This window comes from Fopius arisanus, unplaced genomic scaffold (genome assembly GCF_000806365.1).
Source record: "Fopius arisanus strain USDA-PBARC FA_bdor unplaced genomic scaffold, ASM80636v1 scaffold00159, whole genome shotgun sequence".
Taxonomy (NCBI): Eukaryota; Metazoa; Arthropoda; class Insecta; order Hymenoptera; family Braconidae; genus Fopius; species Fopius arisanus.
In genome coordinates, this window is record NW_011887898.1 from 71223 (window position 1) to 94269 (window position 23047).

A 23047-nucleotide genomic window follows, 5' to 3' on the forward strand; every position below is an offset into this window, starting at 1 on the left:
TTGAGATCGATGGAGAATCCTTTTTCAATTGTTGTCTTGTATTTTTATTTCCGAAGAAACGCTTCGCAATCAACCATTTTCTAAACTTTCTTGAAAATTATGTATAATGGTATGAACCTTTTGTAATTGCGAAGAAAACGTAACATGAACAATTTTCAATCAGAAATCTACATGGTTATATCAGCAATCGATACATCGACTGATGGAAAGTTTCCAACCGTTAAATTTCAGTCCATCTGGCAGTTAAGATAGTTTACCGCTTGATCACCTCATAATTGAGACGCTTGGTGGTACATTCAAATACTAATACAATCACGGAAGACGTAATTGTCGATGGGTGAAAAAAGAGAGTTTGTCTCTGTTTTTTACTGAAAAATAAATTTTTCAGTAAAAAAATTGTGAGATTATGTAAAACTGAATTAGAATCGATCGAAACAAGTCGAAATGAGACACATCTATAAATAATTCTTACTCACCCAATATGATATCAGATTATTGAAAGATGAGAGGTAAAATTACCGCTTCTGTCATTTATTATCATATTTTATAGGAAAATGGTAATTATATTTGAGCTTAACAAATTTATTATACATTATTTATTATTTATTACTTCCCCACTCATCCAACAGTCGACAAAAGAGCAATATAGAGGATTCCCACATTACTAAATGTCGATGTCTTAGCAAATGTTTTTCTCAATTGTTTAGTTTAGCTATATTCCACTATAGCATGTTAAAAAGTATATTAGACGATTCAATCAGCCAATTTGTGAATCTTCATAAATTAAGGACAATTAAAACTATTCCCATGAAAAAACCGGCCATGTGGTTCCGTGGTGTAGCGGTTATCACGTCTGCTTTACACGCAGAAGGTCGCCAGTTCGATCCCGGCCGGAACCATTTTTTTGTAATATTTAGCGTGGAGTATTCTCGTAATAACTGACAACTGATTATATATAGTAAAGTTTATGAAGCAGTAATTAATAATGCAATATTAGAACATGAGAAACAAAATAAAATAATACCCAACAATTAATACGGCTTCCGCCATCAACATTCCACATTACATGCTGTTAATAAACTTCTCTCTGATATTAATGAGAGCTTGTTTCACCGCAGACTGGTTGCCGCGGTCATCGACATTGTCTTTCGTTATGATTCATTTGATGGGGGTCCTCTTGGGCTGATGGCAACTGAATTCTTCTCCGTCCTGTTCTCCGTCGTACTGTGAAAAAAAAATCTTTATGAAGGGTTTGCGGGAGAATCGCTAAGGTAAATCTGTGGAGAGATAGGTCAAGTACTCTGACAAGAATACCCTTCGTCTACTTGCATAAGAGCGGAATGCAACCAAAGTGCGCTATTCTTGATTTACAACGAAAAAACGTCGCGGAAACGGAAGTCAGTGCGATGGTGTTAGTGGGGGTATCTGACCTGTGCCTCATCACCTCATCTCTTTGTCATCCGATGTCTAATTATATATGTTAACATGTGTTGTCTGAAGACCTGACACACTGCCACGTCCACGTCGTTTGTCCGGGTAAAGCAAAGAGCGGTGAAGGTAAGTGGCATCATAATATCCATTCATGTGACTTATTCTCGAGTTGAAAATATTTCCGATCAATAATGAGATGCACCATAGCATCTAAATATGCAGAAATAATACTGAAAATTGAAGAAAAATGAGGGATGAGGAAAGAGGAAAGGATGAGGATATTCACCAATTATCAGATTAAAATGCGTCACGTAACCCCGAAGACTGCAATTTGATTGATCGAAATCAAAATTGAAGAGATTATCAAATTGAAGCAAACCACGTGACCGAGAATGGTGCTCTCTGATTGGCCGAAAACGGAATTTGAAAAATCATTAGTTCAAACCGCTATTGGTCCAACTGGTGACGTCGAATAGTCCAATTATATTGACTGACGTTATATGATTGAAAAAATCAGCATAAGTGATCATATGTTTGATTACATTTAGGATACGCAGTCTGAATGATGAAAGCAAATTGGTTTCAGATGTTACATGAGTTCAATCTTTCACTCGTTTCGGCAATTTACATTGGCCTGCATGTGCACTTGGATAAAATATGAAAAAATCGATCGTGGCTTGCTTGCATCGCCCTCTTGCGCATACGCCAACTAATGCTGCCGAATTTCCGTGCATCCCGTAAGACCAAATGAGAGGAGTACGATTATACAGAGAGAGAAAGAGGTGCACTCAGTCCTGGGTAATGAAAAAATTTAACTTTTCTACGTCGATGTATCGAAATAGAAAGAAAAGGGGGTAAGAGAGAAAAAAAATGAATTCAACTCAATTGGTGGCGCTACCACACAGTAGTTAAGTTGCGCACATAGGACTCTCTCTGTCTTAGGTGAAACTATGCAAGGTCATGCACTGATAGAAGGATTAGGTTAAGGTTATACAGGCTCGATGACTATTAAATTACGCAGTTAAAAGGCACCAACTGGATCTTATGCAGCCCAGGTTACAGGAACTAATGAACGTCGATCTGCGGAGATAGTAGGGGACTTCAATTTTCCTCCAGAGTTTTCGGCATGACCTTTGGCAATAGACAATCACCTGTATGCATGTACGCACGCACGTGTGTATGTATGAATCAGCCACGAGAGACCTAAGAAGATTCGTCACAGATTTCTCATTCGGTCTGATGATAGGGACGTGACCTCTCCGACTGAATGTTTTGTGTCCATTACATAATTCAATTGTGACGAAAATCCAGAGAACTGATTTGCATTAGTATCCACGAGACAATATAATTCCATCAAGGGTTACAATTTACACGACAAAAAGAAGAACCTTGACTACAGAGACAGGCCCGGTGGCCTGGCGTAGTGGTTAAGGCCGTTGCCTCACAACGAATAGGTTCCAGGTTCAATTCCTGGCCGGGTAGATTGGTAAGATCTAACCAGGTTCAAAAAAGTCTTGATCAATCACCATATAGTCTCCTCCGACTCGAAGCGATGTAAAATAAGCAATAAAAAAAAAAAAAAAAAGACCACAGAGACAGTATGGGGAAAGTTTGCGTTTCTCAGATCCAATTATGTGAATTAGGAGAATTGGGAAACCTCAGGCTACATCAGTTTTCAGCGATGATTAGTAATAAAAATGATGCAAAAATGGTTAGAAATCAGAATCTTTTCTATTCTGTAAGAAAAATCAACCTAGAAAATTTAACACGTCCATTTGTCTACAACGGACCTATCGGGAAATATCCAATAATTTGGAAGCTGTCATGGCATTATAGGTGAAAATACTATACCGCTACTGCATTGATGGAAAAAATAAAAGGGGCCAGGACGTCTACTGGTTACGGTACTGAGTTTGTGTGAAGTGGAGTGGGAGATTGCCAGCGAACCAAAGTCGACTCGAACCAGCCGGAACGGGGAAGAACCTCGTGTGTCTGCCGTCTCTGTCTTTGCTTTTAGTTTGAGCTCGGCAAGCAGTCCGCAAGCTCGTCTCATTTCTACCCGGTGTCGGTAAAATTCCTATAGATGAAATTTACATTACAGCAGTGCATCCACGATTTTGATTTGTAATGATGTGAAAGGGCGGCAGGTCACTATCTCAAAATCAAAGCGTTTCAATAGTATTTAGAACATAAATGGAGTAAGTGATGGAACTTGACTCAATTGAGGCAATTTTTCCATCAAGTACGGTAATTAATACCAATTACTCAATGTGATTATGAATAGAGGATTGAAGCAAAAATTTGAAGGGAACATCTGAGAAGGCCCGGCGGGAGTGCTCGTGCTTGACCTGCTCCTCCAGGTGGTGGACCAGCTAGTGATTGTCTTTGGTGGTTCGTTTGGTGAAAAATTTATCTCTCGGAACTTAAGTTCCAGTGGTATCCTGGTCTTATATACCTCGGTGTTTTAGTCTTCATGCTAGGAGTTCTGAAGCGGCGCTGGAAGCCTTCAAAAAGGTAAGAACTATCGAGATAGTCATTGACTAATCGTTGATTAATTTTTTAATTTCGCCAATTTGATTTTTGAATAAAAGTCCTGATGACAATATCGTGAGCACACTTGGTCGTCACTTCATGCAATTGATCCTGTGACTTACATTCATGTTTATAAAATATACGCGTTCTATAACGGTATTGATCCATACCCGCATTCAATGTTTTTGATATATAACAACTGCGTTCGCTGTGATTTCAAATCGCATTCGATCATTCTCACTGTTCAATCAATTACGTTTTTAAAAAAAAACTGAAACGTGATGCATTTATTATTGTGCCACGTTTGGTGAATTGTTGAACACTGAGAAAGGAATTAAATGAAATACCGAGAGTAAAGTCAAATTTTTTATACGACGTTACTTCGTCGCCTACGTATTTTCTACTCGGAGTTATTGAATTAAGAATCAATGTGACACTGCCGAGGTGATGTCTAAGTTTAGACAGGCTTGTATCCCTTCTAACCGACTTTATCTCTACAGTATGAGGACATAGATTCTCACGGTGGTTCCATTCATGTGAATACGCGTTCTGAACCCAATGAACGTAGCACCAGGTAACAGCGAGATAATTGTCCTGTTGAATATTGATAATTTCCGGACCAGAAAAATCAAATTGCACACGTTATACGTGCTACAGATTTAATTTCATTGTGAATTATTTTTCGCGCATGCACTTGAGAGGTGTAGCATATTCTTTTATATTTCGCCGACGTATATGCGTACTATGTATTTCTATACAATAACAACGCGTTGCGCAGTCGCTGCGTTAGTATATAAATACGCTTATTATGATTAAACCTGCAATTCGCTCATCGAACGAAAAAGCTTTCTGTCTCTACCAGATGTTGATACAAAAATTATTTATAATGTATTAATGTAGTGATTTATCATTATCATAATTGAATAACAAGCCGCCTCTAGCGCGTGTTGTTATAAGGCCGATACTGAACAACAATTAAATGCATCAAAGTCGAATTACTTGACTCCAAATAATATCTGAGTAATGATTAAATTTGTTGCGATAAACGATTTGATTAATTTCGACATTTTTTGGAGAAAATTAACGTTAATATCTTCGCTTTGATCCATTCGACCTCTTATAATTGAAAAAAAAAAATTTTTAATGCAAAAGATACTACAAATTGTTACCGAAATAAAATCCAAATATATTGAACCAGCGAGGCAAACAACAAAAAGGGATTTTAATGAGCCCGAGACTAGAAGGATGATAGTAGCAAATCCCTGCTCATGTGTACACATCAGTTCTTTTCGTACCGCCTAAGGCAAAGTACAATGCTGTGAAACCAACAAAAACGACAAAGAAGGGTGATCTTGAGTATCAGAATAGTATGTGTTTAGTTGTCGTTAAGAAATGCAGGAGGAAATATAGGAGAATATCAAACTGTCACACACGGTTCACCCAAGAATCGAACTGTTTGCGGATTTAATCAATAGAGCAATCGTTGTAATATATTTTAAACGGTTTATTTCACAATAGGCAACCATTTTGTGGATGTTGTGCAAATGTAATTGTAAAATACTCGCGGAATTTCGGTGTAAATAACTCCTTTATTTCTTTTAGATATTTTTTTTTTTTTTCGAAAAGGCAGGAATCGATGTACCAGGTCTCAGCTGTATAAGAACTCACTGGAGTTTTTTTATTTTCAGCTATAAAATATTCCAGTTTGCTGCCTCTTTCTCTGCAATGTTAAATAAGGAGAAAAAATAATACCAGATCATAAAATATGGGAAAAATTTGTATGAGGACAAATAATTATCTTAGAAAAAAAAAGCGAGCAGCGGGCAACTTTAAATCCATTCGTACATGATTTTACATGTTTATATGGTAAATCGCGGTTGATTTAATTTAAATAGTGAAAATCCAAAAATTGAACATGACTCACCTGGCGAATAACAGAACTCAGAAAAGTCCCGTTGTATGACAATCGAAAGTTATATTATACTTTCAAGGATTGGTATTCCAGTACAAATACGTTAAAAAAATTTATTAAAAAAACATCTGCAGAAAAACCAGGTCAAAATAAAATAACCGAAAAATTTAGTCAAAGTGACTCCGTCATAAAAGCTCAAAATACCTCCAGTATTTCGAACTTGCTCCTGAAAAATCGCTCGTGAAAATCATTATCGAAAAAAAAACGGGTTACCACTTTTTGAACATTCATTTGAATCGTTCTATGGAGTCTCATGTGAGCTTTCTGGTTGATAAGTGTGTGTGTGTTTATATACAAGCAGTACTTGTATGAGATCCGACCTGCTGACGGAAAAATTCAGTGATTTTTATGAAGCGACCGTTACAAATCACATGTTTAAATTTAATGGGAAACAAAGAAAATAATGGAAAGCCACTCTGCAAAGTATAAGTACATAACATAATATTTCGAACATAACATAATATTTCGAAAATACCATAGAATATCATAGAAATTTGAATGTGTCTAAAAAAAATAGTTAAGCAGATGCCTGTTAAAGCATAATCAACATTATCAGCAACTATGCCAAGCTGTCTGGGTATCTTACGGCACAATGATAATCAAGAGCCATTATACCCTTCTATTAATATACGCAATATACCAAATTGAAATTCCTTTCAGCGCTCCACATCACTCCACATGTGTTGTGAGACCACCACATGTGGAGTGATGAACGATTAACAGTAAGAAAGTCGTTCTCTTGATCAACGAAGAAAATTAGATTAATGGGGCTTTGTATGGTCACTGAATCAATACAATAAGGGCAAATTTTGAGTATAGAGTTTGAACATTGATTTCATGTATTCATTTTACCGTAAAGGTCATATTCTTTACAGGTTTTTCAAAGTAATCAGTATTTGTGTTATTTTCCACTCCCTCATATTCTCATTCATCAATGAAATTATTTGAAACTTTCTCGTTGAATCCGTTATTTTCTTTGAAATTGATTTTACATAGACTAACTTCATTTTTATTCATTTGATAGAAATATTCAGTGACGAAATCTTCGAACGCTGATGTGGATAATATTTCCAATAATTCAGAGTCGATTACCTTCTAGAACTGGTCATTGTCTATTGGTTTATTGATTACACTGTTAGAAAAACAAGTAAATTACTGTTCTTATGTTACAGCCGACGTTTTGCGCAACACATTAAAAAAAAACTGCAAATTTTTACGTTTTGTTTTGTCAATATACCTGCAGAAATCATTCGTACAAGTTAATTCACGATATCTAGACATATTACTTGTGTCTACAATTGATAGGCTACAGAGAAATTATCAGATTGAAATGTGCCATGTGACCCCGAATACTGTAAGATGATTGGTTGGCATCAGATTCCAGGAAATTGTCAGTAAAAACTGAAATTTCATGATTTTTTCCCCCTAAATTTCATTTAGTGTTATTGTTCCCAAAATGTAAGAATATATCAATTGCTATAAAATTTACAATTCTGTATGATTTTTCCATCAACTTTTGAATTTCCAATACCAATTAGTTACGTCATTTTCATGCTTTATTTTTCATAAATTCATGACAAAATCTCAAAAAAATAAAATCATTACATCTCTATTTGATCTTTCACAGAGTACGCTGTTGTAATTTTACAAAATTTTTAACTCTTTTGATTATTCCACATTGAATTGAGTGAGCACAGAGCATGACGGGGTACGCAAACGCTCGTGGGATTGCAAGCAGAATCCAGACGGGTCCGGAAACCCTCAGACGATGCTGAGTTTGTGTGACACACAACTTGGTGGGTTTTCAAAGTGAATAATTTGTGAAGTGCAGACCCTGGAATGGAACACACACGTGCAGATTCATGCAGAACTATACGCATGGATGACCTTAAACGCGAACCAACGTCCTCTAGTCTTATCTCACAATTGTCTGGACAAAGGGAAAATGGTTAAAGGCTGTAAATGAACCATTGGAGTACCAATCCAACTGCACTAATAGTCCGTTCTGTCGCCAGATTGTACTCCAAGAAAAACGAAATTGCCAATCAATGATTTTCGATATCTCTCTACAGCACATCAGGATGTGGGTAACTCAGAGTATCACTTCCGGTTAATTTCTATGTGAAACAATTGCACTTCAGCTGAATAGGGGAGACTGTCCCTTATATAGTCAAACCATTTTCAAAAGCTGTTCTGTCGTATACTCTGACCAAAGAGGGATGCTCCAGAAAGGAAATACCATAATATCGGTTACGCAGTCGTGGGAGCGAAATTTCCATTTTGAGATACTGTTTCAAATCCAACAGGAAGAATGATGGAACCAGAGGTAACAGATTCTCTCCAAATTTTGTCATAAGAAATCATGAGACGGTTTTACTTGGATAAAATATTTCAGACTTGTTATATTTCTCTGAGGTGTCACTTGATACCCATCCATGGAGAAGGTACTATGGATGATGAGATTCTCCACCGCCCTGAGCACAATTGCAAAAGTTCGCGGTTGGTTAAGTCCCAACTCTGCAATTTCTGCAGTCTCATGCGAGACCTTATATTTTCCCAAGAATCAAGTCGAATATCTTCATGTACAAATCGAACTCACTAAATTCATTTATAGATGAAATAGAAACGGGGGCTATGGAACCAGTACTCAATGTTCCTTCCTGAGTCTAGTTTCACTTTTTCCATGTTACCGAGGTAACATTATCGATTAGGGACGGAGAATCCACCGCGCAGGGAATCTAACCTTACCCAGTTACCCATCACTACAGATACAGAGGAGACGTCTTTGTACCACTGACCTACTACCACCACTGCGAATGCACACCCCCGCTTTTGGGTAGATGTTTCGTTTTAAACCTCCAATCTATATCTGCGCACTTGGACAATTCACTGCACACGAATTAAATTCTTATGCGGGCACAATTAGTCCTCTTCTCTTCTTTTCTACTCTATTTATCCGTCAAAATCATTCGTCATTGTTACTTCCAGAACATAAATTCTACCCGTAAGACCTCATCAGTCAATAGCTATGCCTATCTACCTTTCTCTTTAATGCAATTCGTGCAAGGGAGAGCCAGAAAAGAGAGCCCCCTTCATCCCATTACCCCTCCCGTATGAGATCTGTACATCGCAATTCATCCCAAAGGTCGGATAACCTGAATTTAATATCAAGTGCACCCTCGTGTAACTACTAGCCCTCCTGGTAGCCCTCATACTACATTGGCTTTTATAAGCATGGATTAATTATGGTAATGGAGACAAACCTGATGTCTCTTAACCGCCAGCCTCTCCGTTTTCCCCTCCCTTACTGGGTTATCTTAAGGAGGAACTGGATAGTGAATCGGAGGCAAAAGTTAGTCCGTGCTATTAAATTCCGTAAGTGAAAATTAAGTAAAACGTAAGTGAAAATTTTGAAAAAATTAATGTGAATCAATTCATTAAAGATAACTTAAAGTTAAAATTTGCATAATTTTCTGACGGTTTCGGATCATCATCCAGGTTCTCCTCAAGACTGAAGTGCATTCTGATGCAAGAGGATCTGCGTAATAAATAACCATTTAATTTACTTGCCAGTTATGCATGAATGTACGACTAACAGTTATTGATGAGGCAATTATGAATATTATGAGGGATGGCGACTAAACCCATTTGTGTTTTCAATTCTTAGCAGTAACAGGTTCTTCCTATACACTTTAAGGGGTATACCTATAGTGTGTATTTGAAAAACTCGATTTTTTTGCATATTTCGATAATTTATATCGAAATATGCAAAAATATCGATAGAAATGACATGCTAAAGTGTCAAGTGCATATCGCAAATAGTTTTTCAACTGCAGGCTCACATTAACATTAATATACACAACAATTAAATCAACCATTTTGTCTTTAAACGCATTTTTCTCAAAACTACATTTTTTAATTTACCATTATTTATTTAGTATAAATCATTCGTTTTGTTTGATTTTCATTTTCCATATTTTATGCACATTTATCTATACAATGATCCTCCAGTTTTTCCATTGTATGAGAATTATAATTTTGGGATCCCAAAAAACATCAGATTTTTTTTTCACAATTCTTGGTCATTACATAGGTCATACTTTTTACCGCCGCGGCAATGGAAGAACTCTTTTTTTTTAGGAGATATAGAATAGTTCGGGACCTGCTGTTACAAAAATTTTTTTGTTCAAATAATTTGTTGGATTTTTGCGGATTTCCTCAAGTACAAAGTTAACTCTTTCTTTTTTAGTTTTTATATTTTCGTATCTGAAAAGGCGTTCCATGGTTTTATTACAGTGATGCCCTCGAATAAGAAACGGGGAAAAGTCAATACCGAATATTGCCGAGAAAAACCCCTTTCAGGAGGTAGAAATTACTGCCCTAAAGGTCCTAAAATAAGGCCCAAGCAGTTGTAAGTTCAGTCTTTCTTCAGTACACTGAGAAAAAAAATTATTTCTGCCAAGAATATTTTCTTCCCACAAGTAAATCTGGCGATCACTGTGTAAATACTTCCATAAGACTTACTAATGCCAAATATATTTTCTTGTGGTTAGTAAATATTCTTGGGTAAAGAAATTTTTTTTCTCGGTGTATCCGTAGAACAACGTACCTCTTGGTTAAAATGAAGTCAAAAATTATTTCCAAAGAATAAATGATATAAATGAAAATACAAGTCAAGGTGTTCTTTATTTTGAATCCCATAATCCAATATAATTAATAATGTATGCGTTATTTATGTACAAATATATCTATAATAATATAAATGTGAAACTCTTTGATGCAGTACTTTTCTTGAAAAAAATTCCCAAAAATCATCTTCTTAGACAATCACATTCTGTGTGCCCCTTAATAAAAGCATTAAATATCTTTATTGGTTTCCGGCGTTTACGTTTTTAAATCCTCCATGACAGTTTGATGACGTTAAGATTTGATATACACCCAGAAAGTTGGAAAAATTATTCCATTCCAATCCATAGTCATTGGTCATCAGTGCCTTTGGTATGATTTAGGGCCTAAACACGTGAAGTAGTATATAAGCCTTCTTCGTTCGTTTCACACACTCTTTCATGCCACATTACGTCGGTCTTTGTATCTTCGAACATAGGGATAACATGGGAATTTTATGATTCCAACTTCGACATGTTTTTTTTTTATTTCCAAAGCGTTAGATTTTTTTACACATCTAAAAGTCATCGAGGTAAATAATCTGTTGATCCCGTGTAAGTCTACCTTTTCTATTTCTTCATTGTGTGGCGGTTCTTCTGCTCCTTTCTTTTTTGTATTATACCACTTTTGAAGTATGGGCACCGACTCTCACCTACCATCAGAAGAGAACATCAATTCTAGTTTTCGTAAAGGCGAAGAAAATTCGAGGTATCCCGCTGTATTTAACCACGCCCACCTACAATATTTTATACAGATGGTGTCTGTAGTTACAGAGAACTGCTGGTCATCCAGGAGTTTTATTCTTGCCATATGCTATAACTGACTGAAAAAAATAGATTTTACAAACTATCATTTGATTGCAACACTGTGAGAAATTTTCACTTGAAGTTCGAGTAAAAAAATTTGAAATTTCTAACACAAATTGAAGAGAAATCGTTTTTATATTGTATTGTTTGATCGCGATATAGAGATCGGAAGAACCAAGTAAATAGGGGATTTTAGGAAAAACTATATGAATGTATTGTGTGCAGACAGTGTGACAGATGGGCATAATAGGACACGGCGATGTCAATGGGCTGTATGCAAGTAGGGGTCTCCATTCGCTGCGATTCTTCCAATTGATTTCGAATAACTTCGACGCGACATTAAAAAGGACTTCACGCGACTTCGATAACTACGAGGATATCAAGGAATCTAAATGATTTCAATGCGAATTTCAACAGACTTTGTCATATGGTGGTGCACTAGCTTCGGAATTGAATAAAGGGTTCTATATCTAATAAACCTCTCTATATTTTTATTCCCTCAGGGAATTATAGAGCAGGCGGAGGTACAATATTTTCACTTTAATAATCTTGAAATAGTAATTTATGCTATCGCGGCGGAAAAATATTTTGGGAACGTATTTCATCGAAATAAAAAAAAATTCTAATCAAATCAAATATTTGAGGATTTTACAGCGTGTGTGGTCATTGCTGAAATCGATGGTGAAACTGAGTAATTGTTTTCAGGTATTATGATGGAAACCCCGGGAATGATAAGTTCGTCTGCCGATTGTGTCTCGTTTCTACTGATAGGTAGATATTATAAAATCCGCGTAGTATGTAATTTTTCTGCCTTCCACGATGCCAATGTTATAATTATGTTCGGCTGTATTGGATGAGAATTTCCACCAATGTCCAACACACATCGTAAAATTTATCGGTAGCAATGGAATTGCATGAGAACATGAAGTATTCATAAAGGTGATCAAAATTTCACAGCATTTTGAGTGACAATTCGACTGTATGGAAGTTGATATGAATCCGGAAAAGTTCGATTCTCGAGGAACTGCTTTTTGATTCACCACTCTCGCAGTATGTCATCAAGGCAATAGAAGTGATTTGCTACATTCAAAAGAGCAATGGAGAATTCCCGCATATTGCCACATATTGGTAAAATGATCAATGTTTCTGAACAACAGTCATGTCACGCACGGAAGGATAATGGATTTGCGTGTTGACATGAAGATACCCAGTCGACTAATACAACGTCAGAGAATTAGTATGATTCATCGGGACTGGCTGGACAATAGGAAACGTGACCGCTTCACTCGGTTGCATTGGAATGCCAAAATTTTCCATCGGACGTACGTGTCTATAGCAGCCAGTCATCCTCCCGTGCACCGAACATCATTATACCGTGTGTTTTCGGTCTAAAGTCCTTATCAACAAAATTTCACTCAAAATTTGTAGATAAATCTATATCGGAGTAACAAAACATTATTGTGATACTCAGATTTTGAATCTGGGAGACGTTCCATGTTACAAAGGAGTTTTGGAACAAATTTTGGATAGTTTCTTCTAAGGACATCAAGATATAGAAAATGGCAGGATTTAAGGATTGGGGGTGTTTGGAAAACAGCAGATGTTTCGAAAGCAATATAGGTTTGTGGAGTTTGGGGGATCTAAATGACGGTCGAGCTTTAATTACTTTATTGCCATTTTTGGAAAACCTTGAAATTTTCTACTTGGGGCTGGGAATTAATTATAGGAGCTAAGGAAATTTTATATTGTGGCCAGATAAATGCTGGTATTTTATAACTCAGGGGTGGAGAATATTGTGGATATGCAACAGCTCGATGTTGAACCAGAGATTTTCCTGTATAAACAACGATACAGGTTAGTTATTATCGGTGTATATGTTGTCGGAGTTGAGCGATACAGTGGTATAAGCCTCTGTTATTCATCACCGTTTGGAGGTTGAGGGTTATCTCGATATAAATTGCGGCATCCATCCAATTAGAGGATAGTTGGGAGGCTGAGGGGAAGTTCTCTTTAGGAAGACTCAGATCCGTACGTGTATGCGAAGATGATCCATGGTCAACCACGATCTCATTTGCCTTATCGATACAGCCACAAGCCCAGGCCAGGATCAGTGGGATCGATAATTGATGTCCTCTTACTAACCGCAAGTTGAATATTACAGTCTACGAGTTGGTCTTGGTGGCATCAGAGAGTCAATATACTCTACGATATCGTGCCTGATGCTAGAGATAATTCAACAACATGACTTCAGAGGTTGTGTATTGAAGGACATCGATTATCTAATTTTATTATTATTTGGAGAACAGCTTGAACAGCATTCTCAAGGCTAGTTAAAACAATTTCCTTTCAATTCGTGGATCTCTTCGAGTTTTCATGATTAATTCCACCATCCGGGAAGGAAAAACCGTTGATCGGGTACCATTATTTTTTTTAGGAAAGACTTTCGCTCGATAAATGACACTGCGCAATTAGACGTGTTAGAAAAAATGACGTATTAGCCCGGAATTGAACACGCGACTTTCGCCATATCCACCTGACCCTCGAACTATTGGATTTATGGAAATGGACCAGAATAACTTCACTAAAAACACGTAGAGTTGAGTTACAGTTATCCGCTATTCACGGAAAAGTCCTCACACCTCTTCTATCACAGAGAGATACTAAGTTTTTTAAGACTTTCAATATATTTCGAAACAAGTTAAAAGGTAACAGGGAATTAATACTTTTAGTGGGTCTTAAAATCCAAATAGACATAAAAGGCCCTCCTATCACTACCTCACACGTCCATAAACATCTAGAGTGGAAGAAATTCTCAAAATGAAAACGAGGGAAATAAAATAATTGAGGAATTTCGTTGTATTTCCCTATACTAACCATTCGACTATTGTAGTTTTAGTTAGACTAATTTTCAGAAAAATATTTGGATGACTCGAATGATTATTTAATTGCGAGAATAAGAGGTGAATCTACTGAATACAAATGTGGTGGTATATGGTAGGATGGTAGATGAGGTTCGAAGGCCGCACCCGATGTACAGCCCGGAACAGTCGTGCCTTGGCAGACAGGTCGGCGTCCCCTGGTTTCTTCGTGAGCTGCGTAGCAATCGCACCAGCCGATTATTCTTCTTTTTTTGGCCTCTTCATCCTCTTATCCTCTTCATCGTCTCTTGTGGACTATTTCTTCTCAGCTTCTCGACAGAAGGGTGATGGTGGTTTCGCAGTGTTTTCTGCTGTATCTTCTTCGTTACGTCTTGGCCAACCCCTCACATGTTAGTTGGCTATCCTCAGCAAATGTGAATTGGAACCAATCCCATTGAGTCGGGCGTTGAGCCATCCTCAACCAGACTCTCGTCCGCCTTCTTTCCATTGTCCTTCTCCGTTTAATACTTTCACCTTTGCCTGCCATCCTGCGTTTCTCCTTTTCTCTATCTTGTTCTGTTACACTGCTGTAACGAATATGTACAGCTATCCATTCTCTCGAGTTGGCAGACTCTCTGTCTGCGGTCTTCGAACCATAAAAAAATGTCACCTCCCTTCTGCTGGTGTATCAGAATACTGTTGACACTGTCCTCCGTCAATCAATAGGGAACTTGCAAAAATTCCATTTATAAAAACGAAATTATTGGACAATTTCTCAGGTATTTCTTTATCGAAAGGTTCTTGTGAGCATTTATTTGATGAAAACCACAACTATATGAAAGTTCTTTATTCATTTTCTGTTTCTGTGGTGCTGATTGTGAATCTCGTTTTTTTTTTTTTCTAAGCTTAATGTGTTGTTGGTCGCCTTAACGGAAATGAACGGCTTTTTGTAGCGGGCATTGCACACACATGAGGGTCAAGACTTCGTGGAAATCAATGTGAAGAGGGAGCATTAACTTCTTGCTGCTTCACACAAGCAGCTGGTGACATTATGAAAACAGAGAAACGATTACCTAATAGGCGACCTGGATTGTTTACACATTTCTATTGCTTGATGGTAACTTAGATATTGTGAATGCAGTTGGTAACATGTTTTTCAAATACAATAGAATTTTCTAATAAGCAAGATTCCATGGATATCCGTTCAGGGTCTTCGGCCCGGGATTGCACAACTGCATAAATAAAAAAAAAGTGGTTGCATGTAATAACTAACGTAATAGGATTGCGGAAAATTAATAGACAGTGTTTATACTTAGAAAAGAATGTAGCAAGTAGAAAAACAAAAGTCGCATAATTTTCATTTTCATCATTTTTATTCTATTTATATATACGAGACCTACTGCGCACTCCGTGCGCCGAATTTGAATTTGGCGGTTCGAGTTGACCAATGAGGAATTAGCCCTACACGTTTCGAGATATTTCGACTCGGGCGAACTTCATTTTTGTGTTTCTACTTTCATAATAAGGAATAATAAGGAAACTGCAAGTGGTATAGTTATATGTAATCTGAGCTATCAGTGCTAAATTTATGATGGTGATAATCCAACAATCTCCCGTAGTATATGAAATATCATGCTCAAGTAGGTCAACGCAGAATGTATTCTCTATACTCTGGAGAAGACCGGAGGATCGATGATCATACAACCTTCGATAGAAATTACGGAGGTAAATTTTGCTTCAAGATCTTTCCTCGATTTTATAGCAGACGTAGATTACATGGAGATATATTCTATTGTCGGACCTTTAACTTTATTACGGTGCCTTATTGGTTCTTCCCTGTGATTCAACTCAATTGGAGTGTGACTAGGTTATGACTAAGGTGTGACTAGACATTGGTTGAGTTTTTGCTGAAAAAAAATCTGTACCTTCATGTGTTGATTGACAGAATGAATGACAAACAGAGGCTATTTTATTATCTAAACCAGGTCATTAATCACTCAAGTTGAATAGTTTTCGAACGCTCAGGTTCTTCTAATGATCTCGATGTTTGGTCCTCGTATCCCAGATATTTCCGTGCAGAAAAAATTGAAATAATAAAAAGTTCTGTATCAGTCTCCATACATTGTGAACTTCCCCGAAGTTCAATAAATATTACTGAGGACCTGAAAATGCGCATGGTTCACAATAGGGTTTACTCAACGATATTGGAAAGAATGAGCATTTAGGGTCGGTCCACAACCCTTTTACTATAGGTTGCCACAGCAACATCTCTCCTGAACTCTGTTTTGCATATACCATGTGTATTAGGGTTCATATACTGGTTCACTTTAACAAATGAAAAACAACTCAAATAAAATTTTATTTACTTTCAATTAAATTTTTTCAATGAATTAATCAGAATGAAATAATTCAGTTTAAGTCCACCTAATCCGAACTTGATCAGCATAATAACTGGGGGACAGATCAACTTCAGGTCAGGTTAATCTGATCAGAACCCGATCAGAGTACTACGGATCAGGTTGCGTAAATGGAAGACTGATGAGTTTCTCATCAAGTTCTGTCGGATCAGTTTAACCTGACTACCGCCAGAAGAAGTCCTGATCAAACCTCAGGATCGCCTCACATCATTACCACTCGGGATGATCATAGTCATTTTAGCCATTTAATTCTCTTGGAACGTCTTCCTTGAATTTGACAATTAGGATGACACAAGATGAGTAAGATCCAAAAAGTTGGTGTATGCCTACGGCGTTGGAGTATTTATAATCAGCGGTGCGTGCGGCCGGGTGCCCTCGGTGATAGTTGGTTTCCTAGTAAACCCGGAATAGACTGTACGACGCCCCAAAAGACGAAGATGCGCATACCTTATGCAGGAAGGCATCCCTACCATCTAAAAACTCAACCAACATAGGACGGGTAGGAAGAGAGCCTCGTTAATCGGAATTTTCACACTCTGACGACTTGTCCTGCTGTTTGTACCCTCATTATTTATAATACTTGCCTTTTTTAAAGGGTTTTATTATTTCAGTAAAGTTTTCGTAGAATTACTCGGTCTTTTCTCGTGTCGCGGTTAGAAATCTCAGTAATTTATCAAAGGCACCATTTTCACCGCAATTCGCTTGATTATTCCTAGCTTCTGTTGCTTCAAATAAAAAAAGTTTTCCAACATTACATGAAGATATGAAAGAAAATTGAGCAGAGGTATGAGAAAAGTTGGGGAGGAATAAAAGAATAGGCAAATAAGCCGCTTGCCTACAGAAATGAACCCAAATATAATATTTTCTGGTAAAAGGAATAAGAGAAAATAGGGGAGTGTATATGCGTTTTAAAAATTTAGCATATGTATAGGTATGCCTTAAGGTGGCACACGCGGAACTCTTTGTACCAAGTGCCATTCTTTCAAAGCTCTCGGTCGTGTTCTCAGACTGGTTTTCGTAGCGCTTAGGGAGGGCGAACCTGGAGGAAAAGAGGAAAGATATAAAAGTGGAGGTGAAGAGTAAGAAGAAAAAAAAATTACATAAAAAGAGAGATGAAAGTCACGCTTGGCGTGTGGTAACTACACCAGCTGGATAAAGAGCTTCACCATGTGTTCACGCACTGGGGATTTCGATCTTAGAATTCAAATTTTTTTTTCATTTCGTTGTCCCTTTTTCAGCTGAGAGGAGACAGTTAAAGACTCGTTAAAATTGAATACATTTTTCGCACGTGGGTGCATGTAAGCTTCACACTAATTGTTGATAATTTGGTGAAAACGGCGGGGTAACATTACACATGTTACAGAGTTCAGAGAGTAATGGCCCTCACAAGAAAAAAAAAACAAATTTTGAATAATTCAATTTTTTCTTTCATGTATCGACTGATACATTAAGAGCTGATGAATGTTTTTCGAGGGAACTCTACAAAAACTTGTAAGGACTTACGTCATTTCCTTGAATGGGGTATTTATATTTTTTTTATTTAGTTCAATCAACTTCTAAGATAAACACGATCAAATAATATATAATATATTATATTATTTGTCAGATGAAATAATTTAACTTTGTCATTCCTAAGTATATAGACTCTAGAAAATGCAAAAAAAAATCGAGGTTTTGAGAAATCAAATTCAGGCCGTTTGAAATTTGAAAAGATTCTGTTACTCTATTGCTTGTTCTTTGATTCTCATAAACTGACGCACTTGGACCTGAAAACCAGACGAATAGAAAATTCATAAAATTTTCAGTGCGCCGAAGATGCACAGGCATCCTAAATGTTCAGCGTAGCTGAACTTTCGCGAATCGGTTACCATGAAAGAGGGAGTAAAGAGGGGGAAATGAGAGCTCTGTATGTCATATACAAACAAACACACCATAAATCTCTGTGATATGCATTTCGTGCTTCCCCATTGGCAACGACGTGATAATTACAACAGAGAATCACGGTTAGCTTCTTGGTTTACACGAGACGTCTGAGTCGACGCCATTGGTGAAAGTCTCTCAAGTGCATGTGAAAAAACAGACAGCATGTGCATATGGCAGACAGTGAAGGAAAAATAGGAGGAGAAAGAGAGAAAAGCAAGGAGGGCAACCCCGCATAATTAAATCGTCGACGCGTCGTCATGGTAGCATCAGGTGGCCCCCTTTTTTCTGTACATTTCATTTCCCACTTTTTAAAGTCTGATTTCATTGACTTCACAAAACAAATGCGATTTAACCGATAATTCACCGGAAAGAGAACTCATTTTATAATTATCCGTCGGTGCCTGTGAACTCACCCTCTTCACTTTCTGGCGCGTTTAGTGTCTCAATAAATATCAAAATATTTACTCAACTAATTTGTTTAAATTAAAAAATTTATGATAAACGTAGACATTTAAGAGGGAAGAGTAACTCTCGAAAAATCAAGTTCTTCAGTCTGACTGCGGTAAAGAGTCGAATAAAAACTTTAATATCGCGTAATAAAGTGGAATTTTTGCTTTTACGACAAAGTGTGTGACGAAAGTCATACCGGTCATATGCAGGTAATTGCCCTAGGGGCTGCTTGGCTTTGGCTGACAAGAGAATGAAAAAAATGAGAATGGGGCTCATGCAAGTGGGTATGCCCGGTATTTTTTTGTCCTTACTCTTGACCCTGCTGATGCAAACGTCAGCGGGACTAGTCGTTCATGAACGACCGCGTAAAAAAAAACACATTAACAAGCCGGTTCCTCAACAGAATATATAGTGGTTGAGGAACTTCTTGCGCCACACCTCGAGGCGTTTTATTCAAGAGTCTTTCGCGTATATATTTAATAGTGGGTATGTGACGAATGCTAGTGAACATTACTCGGAGGTCACCACACTAATGTCTTTCTTCGGGACATACACGGAGAGAAATATTTAGTAAAAATTATGGAACTTTCAGTTCACTTACCGATTACGCAGTTGATTCGAAAAATTTAAGTGACGGTATCGTTATTTTTCACCGATAATTCAGATAAAAATTACGGAACACCACGGAAAAATTCCGTGACTTTAGATAAAAATTACGTGACAGTTCCGTAAAATTTCCGACAACTACATTTCGCTCCAGAATTACGGAAAATACACGTAATTTTTATTGAATATTTCTCTCAGTGTAATCGATTAATTCCTCTTATCGGGGTTTTCATCAGATTCAACATTCACTCTTTCAAATTTTCCATATATTTCCAGATTCATCAAATATTTATTGTTTTGCTACTGGGATTTTTCGCCATATTGTATAAATGGGAAAGATCTGGAAGGACTTTCTTGGTACGATTAAGAAAAAAAAAAAATATCACTGAAAATTCAAAAAAAAATTATCCAACGCTGAAAGATCCATAAAAATTCCATAAGATTTTTCTTAACCACCTTTTGCACATGAAATTACGGAAAAAATCGGTGAAGGTCAGAATTTTCGGAAGATTAGGAATTTTCAATCTTTTGAAGTGTTCAGTGTAAAAGTCAATTATTATTTAACAGGAAAAAAAATATGTTTATTAATTTACGGATTAAGTGAGAAATTTAGTGCAAGTTTTAAATTGAACTTCAATTCGAATTCACATAATTGAGAATTCAGATGACATTCTGATTGGATTTACAAGAAATTTTTAAACCATGCAATGCCTCCACAAAATTAACTTAAATATAGAGATTTCGGAATGTTGTTAACAAAAAATAGAAATTCTATGTATGTGAACTGTTGGATCAATAGCAGGAAAAGTTATGAGAAACTATAAAGTAGCGCCTACGAGTAAAGTTGGTGTACCATATTAGGAGTTTTCGAAATGAAGTTTCTCTCCAATTTCTGGTTTTTTCTCCTGCTGATCCCATGCGTCTCAATAAACCATCCACACATTTATCTTTACTGGAAATTTATTTTTCATGTTTTAAAAGATAATTTCAAAAGCGTTGTGGTATTTTTTTAATTATGGTTCTTCTACTGTCAGACAGGATAAAAAATTGAATAGTGAAACAAAACATGAAAGTAGAAATCGATACATCTGTATATTTGAAGAGCTACTAGTGTATTTACATCGGATATTTTTTCACTAATTTAGTATACTTGTTTAAAAAATGAAATGTAGTATATTCGAGACTATTTTTTATTCTGGGCTCAGGGATGAATTTTACCTGCTAAGTACATCCATGAACGCTATTCTACGTTTGTCTTTATGCAAATTAACTTCTGCATGAATATTAAGTATGCGTTGTCTCGGAGTATCCATCCTCTTATTCACTTGTATAACGGATGCATCAAGTGGGTGCAAAGATACAATCTTACTGTAACACATAGTCAGCCTCGAGAATCGAGCTTCCTGCTATCAAGACAGGAAATATCACGGTAGAACTATTACTGTATACACATGTATTTGTATCCGGGCCCGTTGAATTTAGAGCACTCGCACCAAAAAATTTCCTAATTGAGAGGTACAATGGTTTTACTGGATACAAAACTGCATAATATCACGAATCTTGCTTTGTTAATGAACTCGACTGAATACCCCTATAAAGTCAAACTACGGTAAATGAAACGGTTTTAATTAAATCATAAATTAAGAGCAACTGTGCAAGAAGAGGAGGGGAAAATGCATATTGGAGAATATTTGTGGTTGAGATGGTAATATGAGGAGAAATTAATGAAAATTAACAAGTGAATGTGGAACTCGGCGAAACAGAGTTAATGATGATCCCACCATAATTTTCAGACGATCACGGGCTCTTATAGTTGAATAGCAAGGAAAAAATTATTAATTAAGGTGAACAAACGTACACTCATCAAATACTGGTTAACGTAAATGTAGAAAACCCGATGGTATGCGATACGAAATCCTTTGGGAGTTGGAGAAGAAAATTTAAAATTTTGCAAATCCAATTAATTATGAGCATAAAGACATAGTTTATCCATTGAAAAGCAATTCTTTACAATCATAAGTGAATTAAAGCCAATAAACGTGACGGACTAGTTAGTCCTATGAAATTAGTTGACGATTACTGAATGAAATAGTCGAACATGACTAAACGAACATTTTTTAAAGTGGATCATCAGTATATTTTGAAGATGTAGGGTGGGGGTTTGCAAAATTTCCATTTATAAATCCAATATTTTTGACAGTTTTAGAGAAATTAAGTGTGATGTTAACCAATCCAAATAAGATATTTGTTCTTCAATATTCACTATTTCCAAATTTCCGATATATTTTTTCTGTTTGCCATAATGATCATTCAGTTTTTTTTTCAAAAGCCCTAAATGTGAGAAATTGTATTCCTTAATGAGATAGATCCCAGAAAATTTTGACCTTACCATTCTTTTTTTATTAATCGATTTCATGGATTCATTCCGTGACATGGAAGTTCGTTTTGCATCATTTGATCGGGATGCAAATAAATCTTGAATTTGTCTTGTTTTTTCTAGCCATATCCACAGTTTCTGGCTTCTTTATCCATCAGGTCATTGGAAACAACATCAGATCATTCTCAAAGCGACAAATCATTCAATCATTAACGGGATAGATCCTAATGAAAACTAGCGTAGCTGGACAGGGTCAAGATTTTAATTTGGAAAGAACCCGTCTCCTCAACAATCACGGAAAATAATTGTACGTAATAAAGCAAGATGGCTGATTGAGCGTTATCCTTTCTCGAACCTAATCTCTAATATATTTGCCGGTGGGCGGGCTGGCCATTCTTTATCGTAACACCATGGCGCTCCTGTTGTCATGTTCCACTCTCAGCCAATTGTATTATATAGACCTTGTTATCACAGCACATAATCGTAGCACATGGATAATTCTGTTGTGCTTTGAAGGCAGAACCATTAATTCATGAACGTAATCCAAATTTTCTTCCGTCTTTCAATTTATACTATTTTTTTTATTACTAGAGAACAAACACGCGGTTACGCGCGCGTGCCAATGTGTCTTTTGCCACAGATTATTAATTTGTAAGATTTTAGTCAGCAAGAATATTTAAACACAACACATTCATATGAAATTTGCTGTTTATTATTACTGATGAGTCAGACTCTCAACTTTTCAGGCATTACAAATTTTGAAAAATCTAGAAGTAAATTCAGATAAATGATATTATGTGTATGCTCCATGAGAAATATCGTACAGGACAGCACATACACGCCAATGGAAGATGAAGTATGAGTGGTGGAAATGTATATAAGTCGTGATCAATGAACAGTGAGGAATGGGTGTGACACATTTTAAGCTTCAACTATCGAGAGTTCCCATTCGATTCGATATGAATGTCCATCCCCCTTTGAGATAGGATAGGATGCGAAACTAAACGTGC

At 36.7% G+C, this 23047-nt stretch overlaps 1 protein-coding gene and 1 non-coding gene across 3 annotated transcripts in view; both read left to right on the top strand.

Moving 5' to 3' along the window:
- The first annotated feature begins 826 nt into the window (after window positions 1-826).
- Window positions 827-899, top strand: TRNAV-UAC (transfer RNA valine (anticodon UAC)). The gene has a single exon. It is a non-coding gene; the product is annotated as a tRNA-Val (tRNA).
- A 2561-nt stretch (window positions 900-3460) lies between these two features.
- The window catches only part of LOC105272307 (uncharacterized), a 78461-nt gene continuing 58874 nt past the window's right edge, over window positions 3461-23047 (top strand). The window contains exons 1-2 of one of the 2 annotated variants that reach the window (XM_011314380.1): window positions 3461-3629; window positions 3716-3945. In XM_011314380.1, the coding sequence (XP_011312682.1) occupies window positions 3905-3945 (41 nt within the window). In that variant the 5' untranslated portion in view covers window positions 3461-3629; window positions 3716-3904. Of the gene's footprint in view, window positions 3946-23047 lie in introns of both variants that reach the window. The other variant, XM_011314379.1, reaches the window with a different exon arrangement.